This window comes from Phodopus roborovskii, unplaced genomic scaffold, assembly GCF_943737965.1.
Source record: "Phodopus roborovskii unplaced genomic scaffold, PHOROB, whole genome shotgun sequence".
NCBI classification, from domain to species: Eukaryota; Metazoa; Chordata; class Mammalia; order Rodentia; family Cricetidae; genus Phodopus; species Phodopus roborovskii.
The window spans coordinates 21,837,210-21,855,467 of NW_026126459.1; the positions used below are offsets into that span (position 1 = coordinate 21,837,210).

General features: G+C 43.6%; 1 protein-coding gene across 1 annotated transcript; it reads left to right on the forward strand.

The window, feature by feature from the left end:
* Positions 1-4,047: 4,047 nt before the first annotated feature.
* On the forward strand, positions 4,048-4,989 carry LOC127226218 (olfactory receptor 11A1). Its single transcript, XM_051190157.1, has one exon. It carries the CDS (start codon positions 4,048-4,050, stop codon positions 4,987-4,989), a length of 942 nt encoding a protein of 313 aa, XP_051046114.1.
* The last annotated feature ends 13,269 nt before the right edge of the window (positions 4,990-18,258 follow it).

Here is an 18,258-nt window from a genome sequence, read left to right on the forward strand (position 1 = left end):
TAGGGAATAAATTCAGGTTACCAGGTTTGGAGGCAAGTGCCTTTACCTGCTGAGCCATCTCACTGGCCTCAACATCCTATGTTTTGCCAGTCTTTCCTGAGCTCAGACACAGCTGGTTACTGCATTCAAATGAAGCCAAAGTACAGTCCCTTGAGAGCTAAAGCATCCCCTAGAACCAAGGCACAGAAGCAGCTGCTCCAGCTGGCATCAAGCTCCAAGGAAGAGCATCACCAGCCTTCACACAGCAGGGATACCACCCCACTCTATAAAAGGCAATAGTGTCTGCAATAGTGCATACAGGGCAGGGACCTGGGTCTTCTGTGAGTGCTCCAGGTCTGGGGCAGGTTGTGACATGGAGGCTTCATGAGAAAGAAACAGGAAGCCCACAGAGTTATCTGCTGGCCGGAATGTTGAGTCCTGGGGTAATGACAACCAGAAGAGCACCCATTGACTCCAGCCTGAAGAACAGGTCAGCCCACCCCAGCACTGAATATCTAGAGTCCATCTTGGCCAACAATGCTCTCTGTTCAGAGCAGCCCAATTCTGACCCAACCTAATCAGATGGAGAAGAGAGCATGCCAGATGCCTTCAGCTTCCTTCATTTTCCTATGAGAGTCCAGTGCATGAGGTGTATCTTTGCCAGCAAACTTCGGAGGCCAGAAATGGAAACTTTGTTTCCTCCACTCTGGTCCTGTGCCCTGAGTGTTACCTTATTTCCATAATCAAAAGTAATTCTGTAAACAGAAGTGGTTGTTTCCTGAACCGGCAGGTATTACTGTACCCCAAGTCCTGTTCTACCATGAGTGTGTGTAGACTTAACTTTATTCCCTGCCTTAATAGGAGCCCCTTGATCAGCTCAGGGCAGCTTTCATATTCTCCCATTAGCTGAACATTTCTACATCCTTCATGTAGTCTTCACATTCAACAGCCATCATGTCCTTAATCATGATAATTAGCAAGCAGATCCTAACCACTGTTTTTAAAGACTTCTTTTAATGTTTAACTCCATGTGTGTCTGTATGTGTGTTTGTGTGTGTGTGTGTGTGTGGATGTATATGCATATGTATATGTGTTCATATATGTGTATGTGTATGTGTGTATGTATGTGTGCATGTGTATATGTGTATGCACATGTGAATGTACATTGTGAATGTGTGTGTGTGTGTGTGTGTGCATGCGTGCATACCAAAAGCATTGGATCCCTTGGAGCTGGAGTTATAGGCAGTTGTGAACCACCCTGACCCTAACTCTGCAAGAGTAGTTACACTCTCAGCTGCTGAGCCATCATCTCTCCAGCCCAAAATCCTAATTACTTTACACAAATGTTCCCACATCTTTCTTATCTTTCTTATACTTGTTCAAACTCATTGCTAAGGCTTATATGTAGATTTTTAAATATGCTCCTGTTCATTTTAATCTTCCATGTTTCAAATTGCAAGATTTCTTTGAGTGATTGTTCTGTTGCCCATAATGTTGGTCCCCACTTTGTTGCATGTTATCTGAACATTTATGAACCATGCATAGTTATCACATCTCCTAAAGTCACTGGTGAAACATGGAGAGGATGCAAGGTCTACACCTCTTCCATTTACATGAAGATTTACAGAAATTAATATTTCCTTTTCTGCAGCTTTCTACTGATCTACTCAGTAAAGGGCAATATGTAAGGCTCCTACAGTCAGCATTACAAGCCTCTCGGTGATTCTTTATAAGGCAACTAATCTATAAAATATGTATTTAAGAACTTCACCAGGAGAGCTGGACATGGTAACACATGCCTTTAATCTCAGCACTCAGGAGGTAAAGGCAAGTGGATCTCTGTAAGTTCAAGACCAGACTGTTTACAAGTGAGTTTCAAGCCAGGCAAAGTTAAATAGTGACACCCTGTCTCAAAAGATAAGAAGGAAAGCCAGGTAGTAGTTGCAAACCCCTTTAATCCCAGCACTCAAGAGGCAGAGGCAGGTGGATTTCTGTGATTTTGAGGCCAGCCTGGTCTACAGAGCTAGTTCCAGGATAGGCTCCAAAGCTACACAGAAAACTCCATCTTGAAAAACTCACCAACGCCCAAGATCAAATTCATAAAAAGGCATAGTAACTATATATAAAACATCAGTTCAGGGTATAGACTTGAGAAGTTGTGATCAGTTTTACTGTTCATTGCAACTCTGACAAACCAGTGTCTGATTTCAGTCTCAGTTCAATTCCGTGCTTGGATCCTTTAGAAGCCATTACCACATAGAAGGTAAAAATGTGTGCAAATGCATCAGAAACTGCTCAGCTTGTCCTGTCTCTTCACCACTATGAGACTGGGTGTGTGCCTGCACCATGTAAGCCAACAGCGCAAAAGACAGGACCAAGGCAGACACACAAAAGCCATGCACTCTTGCTGCCGTCTGTAGCTATGAAATGTTCTATTTTTAACTTCAAAACTGTTACTTCAGAGTCAAGTTGGGTTTCTAGCCCCCCTCATCTCTCTGTCTCTCTGTCTCTCTCCCTGTCTCTCTCCTGCACATGCACACACATATCACTTTGATTTTGTCTATTCTAAATCTTAGTCCCATCTCTAAAGTTGAGTGGCAGAATTCCAATATTACCTGAGCTATGGGAAGGCCTAGAGATTCCTCTGTCCTTTGTTTGCCATTTAAATGCCTTTTTCTGCCAGGCAAGGCAGCTCATGCCTGACATCCCCCAGCATTTGAGAAGCTAAAACAAAAGAACCACTAGAAATCCAATGCCAGGCTGAACCACAGTGTCAATTCTAGGCCAGCCCGGGCTACAACGTGATACTTTGTCTCAAAAGACTATCTTCTCTCCAACCCAAGAACTGGTTGTCATAGACTAAGATTTTCTGGCAGTTTACAAGAATCTTTCTTGGCTAAATCACTTGTCCATTACTTCTTCCTTCCATGGGTACCCATGGCCCCTGTATTTGGTGTTAGAGAGCTCCGCAATAAGAGAATAAGCCTATCCTAGGGTAGAAATTCCTAAAGAACTCATAGTTAGGTGAGATAAATGTGGCATTTGGCCAGCATGTGGAATATAAAGTAGAGAAGTAAAGAAAAGCAAGGAAAAAGTTTGTGAACAGCCCTGTCCAGCATTACCAAACACTGGTCCAGGAAAATGAGTAACTTTCCAGAGGAGTAGGTTCTAGACTAACTCAGACCTACCAGGAATCTCACAGGGTAAATTATGCAATGGTTTGTCTGGTTTCCCAAGCCTGCTGTTGGGAGGGTGCAGGGCAGGGGGTACATGCATGCTTTCGTGTGTGCATGTGTGTGTACATGTGCATGTAGGTATATGTGTGTGTGCGTGTGGGCACACATATGTGAAAGTTGGGGACACATGTTGAGGCTCTTCCTCGAACACTTTGCACCTTTGGGGGTGGGCAAGGTCTCTCCTTGATCCTAGAAGTTGATTTGGTTAGCATAGCTGGCCAGCAAGTCCCAGGGGCCCTCTTATTTCTCCCACCCCACAGGGATTACAGGTGTGCAATGATGCCATGTGTTTCATGTAGATGCTGGGGGTCAAACTCAGAACAGCATGGTGACTGGACTTCCTCCTCGTCCCATCAAGTCTGGCCTTCTTAAGAAGAGAAATAGTCTGAAATGGATTGCTGCCCTGGCAATATGCATGACTTCAGGTTAAGGCCATCTCTACCATGGCAGCACTCCCATCCTTCCAGAAAATGTTCACCCAGTGTGCCTCTCCTATTGGTACTCAGCCAGTATCACTAGATGCTCAGTTTGCTGCTATGATGCTCTTTCATGTCTCTGTGCTGTCCCCCAAGAAAAAGTCTAGAGAAAAGCACTATGGAACAGTAGCTTATGCAGGAGATTTGAGCAAATGGGCACAAACCATAATCCCATCGTAGTGATCTTAAGTAACTCGTTGGGTGTTGATTTTCTTAAGTTAGCAGGAGACAATAAAGCCTGTCTCCAACACTTGCTATGATGTGTAAACATTAAGCCAAGCAGAAAGTGTGGCCATAATAGGATATTGTTTACTATACTTCCTCCCTTCTGAGAAATCTCTCTTCCTCAGATCTCCATGAGGAAGTCACATGGGGACAGTGAGAACCAGACCACCTGGCTGATCCTAGTGGGCTTTGGCGAGCTGAAACTCCTGGGCTTTCTTCCTTTCACTCTCTTTCTAGCCATCTATGTGGTAACAGTTGGTGGCAATATCCTCATCGTGCTCGCCGTGGCCTCCAGTAGGACCCTCCACACGCCCATGTACCTCTTTCTCTGCCACTTTTCCCTGCTAGAGATTGGTTATACCTCCAACATCATGCCTCGGCTGTTACAGAGCTTCCTGGAAGGAGAGGACATCATCTCACTGGGCAGCTGCCTCATCCAGTTCTATGTGTTTGCCTCACTGGCTGCCGCGGAGTGCCTCATGCTTGCTGCCATGTCCTATGACCGTTACTTGGCCATCTGCCATCCCCTTCATTACCCTGCTCTCATGAGCACCTGGTCCTGCAGCTGCCTGGCCACCAGTGCTTGGCTCAGTGGCTCCTTCTTCTCTGCCTTCACTCTGGCCTTCACAGCCCCTCTGTCCCTGTGTCCAGGCAGCAGAGTGATTGACCACTACTTCTGTGACTTCGCCCCAGTTGTAGGGCTGTTCTGCGGGGAGGTGTGGATCATGTGGGGAGCTGGCATCAGCATCTCAAGCTGCCTTACACTCGTGCCCTTCACGCTGATCGTCACATCCTATGTCTTCATCCTGAGGACTGTGCTGAGAATCCCTTCAGACCATGGCAGACAGAAAGCCTTCTCCACCTGCTCCTCGCACCTCAGTGTGGTTGGAGTATTTTATGGCACTCTCATTGTGGTCTATGTGGCCCCAACAGACCACATGCCTGCCTTGCTGCGGAAGGCCTTCTCCATCCTCTACACCGTGCTCACTCCCATGGTCAACCCCATCATCTACAGTCTCAAGAATCAAGAGGTAAAACTGACTCTGCACAGGCTCTGGAGGCAGCTCATCTGAGGACATCCCCACTGAGGTGTGCCGAAAAGCTATTGACTTCTTCCTCAATTTAAGCTTAGCCCATTCCGCAGAATCAAGCAGAGAAGGCCATTGTATTGAAAAGATGGGGACAGGCCAGGTGATGGTGGCGGCACACGCCTTTAATTTCAGCACTCAGGAGGCAGAGGCAGGCGGATCTCTGTGAGTTCAAGGCCAGCTTGATCTACAGAGTGAGTTCTAGGACAGCCATAGCTACACGGAGAACCCCTGTCTCAAAAAAAAAAAAATCATAGAAAAAAGAAAAGATGGAGACAATGAGATGGAAATCAAAATGACAAACAAAATTAGGCAACTTTAATTTTCCATTGTGGTTGGATAGAGATGAAACTCACATGTCCCAAACAGGGCCTAAGTGCTACAGGGTTTCATAACCATTCATCTTGAATGAATTAATACTGAAAAGAATGCAAGAAGGAACTGAGCAGTAGTGCCAGATGAAGAATACTGACAGATTCTTTTGTTTAATTATTTTGTTTCATGTGTTGGTATTTTTTGCCTGCATGTATGTCTGTGCACCAAGTGTATGCCTCTTGCCTGGCATGGAGGACAGAAGAGGGTGTCAGATTCCTTGGAACTTGATTTATAGACAGTGCAGGCTGCCATTGTGAGATCAAAACAGGAACAGAAACAAGAACAATACACCTTCTAAGTTAATGGGAGACCAAAACAGGAAAGATAGACCTTACAGGTTAAGAGTTCTATTTGTAGTTAAAACAGCTAAGGACAAATTCCAGTTTGTTCTTTCTTTGTTTGACATACCTGCACCATACATGCTTGATCACATGTGGGGAGGTACATGGGCAGGAAATATGTTGTGATGTATGCTTTCCCCTAATTGAATGTAGGCGGGAGGTAGGCAGGTAGGAAGTACGTCAGGATATATGCTTGTGCATAATTGGACATGATGGCAAATACAGTGGCCTTATAGGTTTGCCTTTAAAAGTCTCAGCAAAATGTGACTCATTGCCATTTCCTGGAAATCCTGAAATGGACCTCTCCAGAGCCCATTATCCTGGCCAGTATTTAACTAAAACCTGCTTCAAGTTTGACTCAGAAAAAAAAATGTGGGTGTGGTCTTTCTCTCAAGATTCTCAGGGTTAACACCTTGTGGGCACTGAGAACTGATAGATTCTCTGGAACAGCAAGCAGCCAGCTCTCTTCCTGACCATCATCTCTCCAACCTCTACTTTCCCATTCTTAATCCAAGGCTGCCAAGTCTAAAGTTGGAAACAAAGGAAAAGGGGGTTAGAGAAATGATTGAAACAAAATTAAGATAAGATTCCTGTAATGCTTCAAATGCTATCACAAAAATGAAGAAGTAAAACTCTTAGCCTTGAAGTCCATAGGGGTACTAGCCAGAGGGGTTGCATTCGGACAGAGGTTTGCCTTGGAAAACAAAGGTCAGTTAAGGGAGAGTCAAAAGCTCAAAATACTCAAGTCTGGAGCCCAGGAGACCAATTAGGCCACTGCTCTATGAGTTCCAATTAGTTTCTGTCATTGATGTTGGAACAGTAAATAGTAACAGACAGGAAGGAGGCAATTAAATGAGAAAGGAAGAAGAAATTAAACCCAGAGAACTAAGTCTCGCTGCCTCTCTCAAAGACTCTCTGAAGACTTTAAAAATGGCAAAAGCTAAGAGTTGTGACCTGTGTCCTTAGCCCCAGGGGTTCAGAGTAGATGGTACAACAAAATAAAACTCTATTTCTTTCTTTTAAAAATGTCTGCACATAGCTTTAATCCCAGCACTTAGGAGGCAAAAACTGGTAGATCTGAGCTCAAGGTTAGCCTGGTTTACAAGAGCTAGTTCCATGACAGCTAGGACTACACAGAGAAACCCTGTCTCAAAAGAAAGAAAGAGAGAGAGAGAGAGAGAGAGACAGAGACAGAGACAGAGAGAGAGAGAGAGAGAAGTAAAGTCTAGGTGTGTCCCAATGATACAGCAGGTACTGAGCATGTGTAAACCCCTCTGTTAAACTTCCAACACAAAAGACAAATTTCTAATTTACTTGAACTATATCAACATGTTTTTCAAAGTCTGGTATATGATCCACCAATACGGGAATGATCTGAAGTAATTGCTGTGTCCATGGAATGGGGGAAATAGCTTGATGGCTGTGCTTGCCAATCACATGCAAGGCCCTAGCTTCAATCCCAAGTACAGAAAAGGCCACCATTTACAAATAAAGAGTTCTGAGCAAGCAGACCTACAGAATCCAGCTTCCTAGAAAGGGGACCGGAGGACTGTCCTTAATAAACATGACTGAGTCCCACTGTAGGAAGAGGGTGCTGTGTCCAATGGTGAGGGGGTTTCAGCAGCAAAGCCAAGCAAGAAAAGGGGGACTACAGATGTTCACAGATGTACACCCACAGAAAGAAAATAGGAGGAAGAAGAGAGCCAAGGAAATGTATGAGAATGGGCAAGTAATGGGATCTGGGGGCATAGGGAACCTGGGAGCCCACTTCCCTGCCAGGATAGAACAGAGTAAAACAGTGGGAATTCCTCACCTAGAATATTGCTTGGGAAGTGGGTCAGATCTGAACTGTATAAAGTATTAAAGGTATCTGTTAGGGCTGAAGATGCCATTCGATGGTACAGCAGTTGCTTAGCAAACACAGCATGCTGGGTTCCATTTTAGCTTAGAACAAAGACTTCTGTGGTGTCTATTCTTTGCACTAAAGTCAAAAAGAAAATCTAGCTGGATGTGGTGGCACTCGCCTTAATTCCAGCACTCAGCAGGCAAAGGCAGGCTGATCTCTGTGAGTTCTAGGACAACCTGGTCTACAGAGTGAGTTCCAAGACATAGTGAAACCCTGTCTCAAAAAAAAGGTAAAATCCTCTGTTGCATGTGAGTGCCGAGAGAGAGGACCAGGACAGTGTACAAGGAGCAGAGCAAGTTCACGGGACAGAGAACACAACGTCCTCCTCGGGGCACCCATCGCACTCTGCTAAGGACTCTGTTTCTACCCCATGTAACTGCCATTGAAAGGGGCCAGGAGACCCAGGGGATATAGACTTCAACAGCCCAGAAGGCTGGTCCCAGGACTTGAACAAAGTTCATGGCTGCCTTCAGCCACATAAATTAAGAAACATAACTACAAAGATTACCACAAGGACATCTGCTCACTCCGCATTCTGAGTTCCTGCTTCTAAGTACAACACACAAATAGCTGTGACCAAAACACTGTAAAATGAGAAAATTTAAAAGACACACAAAATGGCTCAAAAGAAAGGCAAAGATGGGCCACAGTGGAAGAGAAAGTTAATAAACACCGTGGGCAGACCTGGAGCTTCGCCCTGCTGGGTTCTAAGTTTAAGTGAGTAAAAGTGGCTATGAGCTCAGCGCCCCCAGTTAACAGACACTAAAGTCACCCGCTTCCAGCAAGGGCAGGAGCTGCAGTGATAAGCTGAGAGTGAGGTCATTTAAAAGCTGCTGTGTAACAGACACTGTGACAGCAACGAGTGGAGGGAGGCACAGTGTCACACAGCTCCAGGGTCACTCCTCCAGAACCTGGCCACCACACTTACAGGTCCTCGACTGGCTCTGAAGGAGTTTCTGCCTCATCATGGCCACATTCCTAAACTGCTAATGTATGACCCAGTTAGGGGACTCCAGCAAGACAGAAAGAGGCCACCACACAAGTGTCAGACAAAAAGATGCTGGGGCAGGAGAGGAAAGGGGGAAGGAAGGAAAATAGAGTAGGAAAAGAGGGAGATCTGGAAGCTGGGGGAAGGAGGGGATAAGGGAGTGAAGAGAGAGAGGGAGGATCTAAACAAAAAACCTGTGATCCAACATGTGGGAAGTGTGTGAAAATGAATCTTCTTCTAAAGTAGCATGCAGTTCAGTAGTTAGCATTTGCCTGATAGGCACAGGGTCTGAATTTAACCTTCAGCATGGGAGGGAGCCAAACAAACCATAGGAAGTAGCTGAGACAGATGTGGCTCGATGTGCCCGTAATCCCAGCGCTTGAGATGCAAAAGCAGGACTGTCAAAAGCCAGCCATCGATACAGAAAACCCTAGGGCAACCAGGGCTATACAGAAAGCTTTGCCTTTAAAAACAGAACAGGTGACTGGAGAGATGGCTCAGCAGTTAAGAGAATCGGTTGCTCTTCCAGAAGACTTGGGTTCAATTCCCAGCAACCACATGGCAGCTAGCAAATAACTTTTAACGCCAGTTCCAGGAGATCCACTGTCCTCTTCTGGCCTCCTCTGGCACTGCATGCATGTGGTATAGAGACATAAATTCAGAAGAAACATACACATGAAGTCTTTTTAAAATGACAAACGATTTTAAAGAAAGAGAGATAGAAAGGAAAGAAACAGAAAGTAAAAGAGAAAAAGGAAAGAGAGAGGGAGAAAGGAAGGAAGGAAGAAAAAGAAAGGAGAGAGAGAGAGAGGCCTGGTGAAATGGTTCCAAGTGTGAAAAAACTTGCTGCTCTTGCAGAGGACCTGGATTTGATTCCAAACAACCACATCAGGTGGTTCACACTGCCTGTAACTCCAGTTCCAGGAGATAATGCCCTCTTCTGGCCTCTGAAGGCACTACAGTTGTAGTTACCTGTGCAAGACCTACAAAGTCAAGTGGAAATTCCTGTGCAGGTCAGGTAAGCCCCACCCTAGATGAAGAGGCACAGACAGTTAATTCCTCTAAGTGAGAGTCATTTTGGCTCAGTGATGTGGCTGTTGGTAGGCTGGCCATGCTCAGTGGACCATCCTTTCCTATGAGCACTCAGCAGCACTAACTAGACTCCGTGAGTAATACAATGTTGTTTTAAGTAGAGGGCATGAAGTTAGACAGGACATGCTGGGTAGAATCCAAGGGAGTGGGAGGGAGGGTAGAGAGTAAATAGCATCAAAATACATTGTATACATCTGTGAAATTCTCAAAGAATGGATAAAATATTATTTAAAAGTACATTTTAAAAAGTGTATTCTGAACTAATTTAATCCGTGAAAGAAGTATATAAGTGGAGGGTAGAAAAAATAAGTAGCTGGGTAACTAGACTGTTTCCTGAGTAAATATGAACAAGAGGTGCCCGGTAGTTACCTTTCACTACACCAACCCCCCCCCCACAACAGCACAAGCTGCCCCTCCCCTGTACAGAGGTCTCTGAACCCCTCAGCACACACTACAGCTGAAGGAGATCACAGAAATGAATCCAGGACTCAAAATAACAACTAATATTTAGCTTCTAAGCCCTTGGTCATTTTATAGTGTTGCTCATGGTCAAGAATAAAAGGAGCCAGCAAGGTGGCTCAGGAAGTAAAAGTCGCCTCCCTCCAAGGCTGTGGACCTGAGCTTGATCCTCAGAGCCCACGTAGTGGGAGGGGAGGGTTGACTCCCACAGGTTCTTCTTTGACCTCCCAGATCCACCATGGCACACACACATACACAGGCGCGCACATACATACACGCATATCACACACAAGCGTGCGCACACACACATGCGCACCACACATGGGCATGCACACATACACATGCACACACATGCACACCACGCATATGCACACACATGGGCATGCACACACACACATGCACACACATACGCATACACGCATATACACACACGCACATACACACATGCACACATACCACAAACCACATACACACAGCATACACCACACACACAACACACACAAATACACACCATACACACTGACACACATTACACATGCCATACCTCTGACACACATAACACTCACACACACAACATAAACAACACACATATAGACTCACACACCATACACACTGACACACATACACTGCACGGTGTGAAAAAGGATGAAGAGGAGAAGGAAGAAAGACAATGAGTCCCAGGCATTATTAGTGAATAACTAATGGAAATCAGGTGTGTAGAGAATAAGGAAACAGTGGCGATGAGAGGTGAGGTAAGGGACTGAGCAAGAGCACACTGGAGATAAGGAGTGAGTCCTGGGCTGTCTGGAGCAAAGCTTCTTAGATTGTTTTCCTCTTCTGCCTCCTTTCACCCCAAGCATTCTCATACAACCTGATATACGGGTGTATAAAATAGGACTTTAAAGGGCCAGCAAGATGGCCCAGCTTGTAAAAGGAGCTTGCTACCAAACCTGATGACCTGAGTTCAACCCTCAGGACCCACATGGTGGAAGGAGAGAATTGACTCCACCAAGTTGTTCACACACACTTCATGCTGTGCACATCTGCATTCATGCACACAAATCATAGACACAAAAATAAACAAATGTAAAATATGTTTTCAAATCAAATACAGGTAATGTCATTAAATTTTTTTAATTTGTGTTACATTTTTATTTACTTATTGTGTGTGTACATGTCTGTGTACATCTGTATGTGCATGCCCACCATCACACTTAAATGGAGGTCAAAGGAAAACTTCCAGAAGTTGGTTCTCTCCATTGGGTCCCAGGGATCGAACTCAAATCTTTAGGCTTGGTGGCAAGTGCCTTTTATCTAATGAACCGTCCAAGAAACTTGTTTTTAAAAAATTACTTAATATAAATATAATTTTACTATTATTTAAGATTAAAGCAATTTTCATATTAATGCAATGCAATGTATGTGATCATTTTTACATAAAGAATTGTATCTTGGGCTGGGGAAAAGACCATCATAAAAGAGCACACACAAGGACCTGAGCTCAGATGCCCAGCACTCAAGACAATCTTGCCAAATTGCCAAGCTCTAGCAAACATCAATGAGATACTGTCTCCAAAACTATGGTGGAGAGCAAAAGAGGAAGTCATATTGGTAGTCCCAGCTTACACACACATGCACACACACATACACATGTACATGCACCTGAACATAAGCACATGAACACACATGCACACGTGTGTATACATATACCTGAACACACATGCACACACGTACACACACCTGAACACACACATACACCACACACAAAAGAATTGAATCCCAGCTAAATATTTGATACTTCAGGGCATTACAGCATCTTCAACTCTGCAGAGCTGGTCTGGTCAGTATTTTGATTTTGTAACCATCAGTGAAAAGAATATCACTTTACATAAACATGCAGCACACAGTGGTAAGAATTCAGGCTCATTTCAGAAGTTGTTGAAAGTTCTGTCCCATCTGAAGCCAAAATTCATTTCAAACAGCACTTTTTAAAGAGCAAACATTTTTATCGGGGTAGTGGTGGCATATACGTTTAATCCCAGCACCCAGGAGGCAGAGGCAGATGGACCTCTGAGTTCAAGGCCAGCCTGATCTACAGAGAGAGTTTCAGGACAGCCAAGGCTACACAGAGGAAACCCTGTGTCTTAGGGTTTCTATTGCTATGAAAAGACACCATAACCATGGCAACTCTTATGAAGGAAACCATTTAATTGGGGTGGCTTGCATTTTCATAGGTGTAGTACATTATCATCATGGTAGGACATGGTGGCATGCAAGCAGACATGGTGCTGGAGAAGGACTTAAGAGTCCTACATCTTGACCCACAGACAACAGGAAGTGGTCTGTCTCATTGGGTATAGCTTGAGCAAAGGAGACCTCAAAGTCCATCCCCACCATGACACACTTCCTTCAACAAGGCCACACCCCTAATAATGCCATCCCTTTGGGAACATTTTCTTTCAACCCACTATACCCTGTCTTTAAAAAAAAGAAAAAAAAACACAAAAACAAAACAAACTCCCTGAACTAAAACAATCTTTTACTAGTCTATTTTTATACAGTGTCATAGTTTCTGCTGAATTTAAACAATATGTATCTGAGCTTCGAGCAGCACATTTTTCTGCCTTTTGAGAGGCAGAATAGAGGCCAGGATCTAAACTTCTCAGACTTCATAACTATATGAACAAAAAACCTTACAATTAATCTCTTTATTGTATATATCTTTTTTGGCTCTATCTCCCTGGATACAATACAAAATGATTCTTTTTGTTGTTTTGCTTTCTTTTGTTGGTCTCTCATTTGCTTGTGTTATTTGATTCTGAGACAGGGTCTCACATGTAATCCTATGGGTTTATTTGGCTTACACTTGCACATTCATAGTCCATCACTGAAGGAAATCGGGACAAGAACTTAAACAGTAGGAACCTGGAGACAGGAACTGATACAGAGGCTGTAAATGGAGTTCATAATTGGTCTAGATAATAAAAAGCTGGAGTCAGATATAGAGGAAAAAGCTGAGCAATCAGAGAGAAGGAGCAAGCCACCTTACCTCCTTAGTGTCTCAGCAGACAAGAGTGATTTCCTGTTTCTCCCTGCTTATATCCTGTTTCTGCCCAGCCACCTCACTACCTGTCTGTCTGTCTAGACTTACAGACCTCTATGGTTAGCTAGTGGCAAGCTCCATTCTCTGACCCCTAGACAGGCTTTATTTGTATAAGCAAGATATCACCACATACCCCTCTTTTTTGTCTAAAATTAAAAAAATGTTATAACTAATATAAAAAAACTATATACAATAAGTGCAATAACTATATATAATATACACATGGCGATAAGTACATTAACAATAAGTATATGACAAATTCTGACAAAATACTCCATTATCTATTCTTTCTTGATGAGTCCCAAGTCTTGTACCTAATTTACTTTCTATTCTAATTTGTATTATCAAATTATCTTTTAATGTCTTTTAAACCTATTACTCTTAGTACATGTATAGTGAGTTGCTTTACTGATTCTGGTAAACAGGGAAAGCTATAACTGTACCATTTAGTCTTTAACTCCTTCAGAGACCCAAGAAGTAAATAATGTTAGCTTAGTAAACAGGAAGTGTGAGCAAGTGACTTCCAGAAAAATGTGAGAAATGACAGAAACAGCTGGCTGCCTGGACAGCTACCCAAGATTTCTCTGCACCAGGATAATCTGAAGGCCTGGACCCCCTTGTCTTGGCAAGGTTTGCAGTCACTCTTTTTAGTGTCCTGTTTGTCCAAATTGAACAGCAAACTGTCAGCAGTTGAGGCAAAGGAACTTCTTGACAAGTGGCTTACCTTTACCACAAAGAACTTAAACTCCATATGGAGTTTCTTCAATGCCCATCATCTCCTCTGACAAAGATTGGTGCTGCCAGGAGCAGACATGTCTCATTGCATAAAAAAAGAACCTATGTTACTAAAACATGTTAAGTGTCACACTCTGCAGATCTCTGAAGTGTTTGAAGATGGCCTGTCTTTTTAATATATCAGTTTGACTTTGTAAACATACCTAAAGTGACTACAAGTTCAATTCTTGTAGTTGATAAATTACTAAACTACATTTCCTTATTGTCCTACATAGTTGATAATAATAACTTTCAAGAGCCAGAAATATGTATTATTAAATTAGCTATATAGATACAATACCTTGAATATTAGAAATGTATGTACAGTGTTTCAGCAAAATTAATCTCAATTTTGTATCAATATACAACATCTGTATACAATATACAGAAGTCTAAGCCACACTGTTTCCTCAGACTTGGCAGGAAACACAGGGCCTGGTGCCCTGCAGGGACTCTGTTCAGCTTCCTGGAATTTTCTAAGTGTAAAGAGAGGTAGCTGGAAATGTGAAGACATAACCAAGAAGAAAAAGCCCATTATAAAAGAGGAATGGAAACCAGTTCAAGCCAGAACTGGGGTGGCCAAGGCAAGAGGACAGATGTGAGTTTAATGACCGCCCAGGCCATGTGACAAGCACCAGCAGGCTTCCATAACAGGTTCACACAGCGGAGGTTCTCACCCTTCCTGATGCTGAGACCCTCATGTCTCTCATGTGGTGCTGACCCCAACCACAAAATTACTTTTGTTGCTATTTAATAACTGTAACTTTACTACTATTATTGCATATAATTGATATGCAGATGCTCTTAGGCAACCCCCTTGAAAGGGTCATTCCATCCCCAAAGGAGTCAAGACCCACAAGCTGAGAACCACTGATCTACAGACTCCTCAACACACCCAAAGGAGCTTATAATGGTTAATTTTGTTATTTTTTAAAATTTTATGAATATAGATGTTTCACCTGCATACATGGTCCATTTCATCTACATACATGTCTATGGACCATGTGCATGCCTGGTACTTTCAGAGGTCAGAAAAGGACATTGAACCGCCCCCCCCCCCAGGAATTGAACTTACAGTCGTAAGTTGCCATGAGGGTGCTAGGAACTGAACCTGTGTCCTCTGGAAAAGCAGCTAAGTGCTATTAACCACAGAGCCATCTCTCCAGTCCTGTGATGTTCAATCTTAATTATCAACTTGATCAGCTTAAGAAAAAAAAAAAAAAAGCTAAGAGATCAGTACAGTGTATCTTTCAGGGTGTCACTTGAGGACATTTCCAGAGATGATTAGGTCAGGAAGGTTCTGACCAAATGATGGAGTCATGGAGTTACCACATAACTGGAAGATGGTCAAAGGAAGGAGATGGGACCAACTTTAATAAGTTAGGTCCCTGGCAGTGTATCTTGCCCTGGATCCATCTTATATTCCCTTTCTTCTGGTTTCTGGCCACCATCATGTGAACTGTTCTGACTCTCCAAACCTCTGCTGTGATGAGCCAATGATGACTCTTAAGACTTCGAATAGGCCAACATAAATCCTTCCCTCCTTAGTCAGCTGTTTTGCCACAGTTAATTACAAGTAACTAATACAGGCTCCTTTGGCCATTCCTTTGTCTTATTTTACTACTGATCCAGAATCAAGGGAGATCATCCCAACCTACCCTTCCAGCTGTATTCCAAAGGAACTGGGCGGGGTGGGGGGAGGATTTGGAAGAACACTGCTGCAGAGGTCAAATAGTTGTGTCAGCAGAAGGGGGATAAACACAGGGAAAACAAAGAAAACAGATTGCTGTACAAAGAGCTGAAGGAAGGCCAAAGGCAGCTTAACAAATGCACTATCAAAGCTGGTAAAGGAAAAGATAACTAACGCGGAGAATAAGAGAGCCAAGAAGAATGAAAAGGAAGATAATAATGAAGAAAGATGATTCTGGCCAGGCAATGGTGGCACATGCCTTTAATCCCAGCACTCAGGAGGCAGAGGCAGGCAGATCTTTGTGAGTGTGAGGCTATCCTTGTCTACAGAACAAGTTCCAGGACAGCCAGGGATACACAGAAAAACACTGTCTCAAAAAACCAAAAACAAAACAAAAACAAAACAAAAAAGATTCTGATATAGTTTTTCTTTCTATAAAACACTTAACCCTTTGACTGGAGAGATGGCTCAGAGGTTAAGAGCACTGACTGCTCTTCCAGAGGTCCTGAGTTCCATTCCCAGCAACCACATAGTGCCTCACAACCACCTATAATGAAATCTGATGCCCTCTTCTGTCCTGCAGACATAACGGAAGACAGAGCACTCAAATACATAATAAATCTTTAAAAAGCAAACAAAACCTTTAACCTACTTGTATAAACCCTTTTTTGTCTGTTTGGAGACAGGGTCTCTCTACATGTAGCTCTCTGGCTGTCTTCAAACTATGTAGACCAGGCTTACTTTGAATTCCCTGGGATACACCCGTTCCTACATTCTGAGTGCTGGAATTAAAGGTGTGTGCACCACATTCAGCTTATGAGCTTTTGTTTGTTTTTTAAGACAGACAGGGTTTCTCTGTGTAGCCCTGGCTGTCCTGGAACTCTCTGTAGACCAGGCTGGACTCAAACCTAGAGATCCACCTACCTCTGCCTCCCGTGTGCTAGGATTAAAGGCTCAAGGTTTTTTGTTTTTGTTTTTTTTTTTTTAAGGTTTATTTTTATTTTATGTGTTGAGTATTTTGCACGCCTAGTGCCCTCAGAGACTAGAAGAGGGTATTGGATATCCTGGAACTGGAATTACAGTGTGAGATGCTATTTGGATGCTGGAAACCAAATCTGGGTCCTCTAGAGCAACCTGTGCTCTTCACTGCTGGACCAGCTCTCTAGTCCCAACTTATTTAAAAAAAAAAGAAAAAGAAAAAAATGAAGCCAGTACTAGAGTCTACATAGGGAGTTCCCAGTTAAACAAGGCTACCCTGTTGAGAAAAAGGAAGGAGGATGGGAGGGAGGGAGAAAAGAATTCCTAAGACTGTGTGTTTGTGTATGGAGCTTAGGCAGGGCTGCTCTGGTGACATTCCAGAGCTACTAGCCTTGCTGAGCACAGAGCATTATTAATTGTTAAAGTTAACTCTTGTATGCACAATGGGAGTAATCAGCATGTGGGGACAGCACTTTTCTTACCTTCGGTTGTCTGAGGTAGCTTATTAAAGTAATTAATCAATCAATTCAGTAGTACTCCACAACTGAAAGCCTTGAAGCTGCTCTGTAGACACTCTGCATGCTTCTAAACATAATTGGCATCACAATGGAACAGACTTTGGAAAATAAGGTATGAGCCCGGCAGTGGTGGAGCAGCACTTTGAGGCACAGGCAGGAAGATCGAGTTCAAGGCCAGACTGGTCTACAGTGAGCTCCAGGACAGCCAGGGCTACGCAGAGAAACCCTGTCTCAATCCCCCAAGGCCCACAAAGGAAGATATGTGATCCAAGTGCTTCCGTGCCTTCTGTGTTTTGTTTTGTTTTTTAATGACTTAGCTTCCCTGAGTAGGCGTTCGAGTCTCTACTGGGCTGTTAGGAGTGACACCTCTACAGCCATTTGTCTCAGCTTCTGCTCCTTTAGCTCCCACTCTCTTCTTTCCACCTACCCCCTCCCCTTTACTTCCACCTCTGTCTCATTTCTCCCACTTCTCCCAACCTTAGAGGTTGGCTGGAACTCAGTATTGAAGAGATGAACACTGTCCCCCTAGTTCCCTCTTGTGGTCGGTATTGGGCACTGCAGTCACGTTGGGACACCATAGACACACCAAAGAAACACCAAAGAAATTACTCCACCCAAGTAGTTCTGTGAACTGCTGAGTTTATTGGTTTACTTACAGGAGCATGGATGACTCAGAGATAGGTACATCACCAAAAAAGTTCACCCCAACAATGGGAAAACTCACAATAGTCGCACCCCTGGAGCTCCTGACAGTTTGCTGAGAGCTGGTTTACAGTTTGCTAATTTTGGAGTCTCCTCTCCCCAGAAATTAATTACTGCTTATATATCTTTGGGAAGACTTATGAACTTTATTGGCTTCAGGAACTTAGTTTCATTTACTTTCTGATTCTTTGGACAGGTAAGGACACAAAGGAATGTTAGCAAAGTTCAATACAGCAGAGTAAGACCTCAGCGCTTGTATCCCATTTCAGTCAAAAAGGCAATGTTGGGTACAGCAGCAGGAGCTACTATGCCACCTAACCTTCCATAA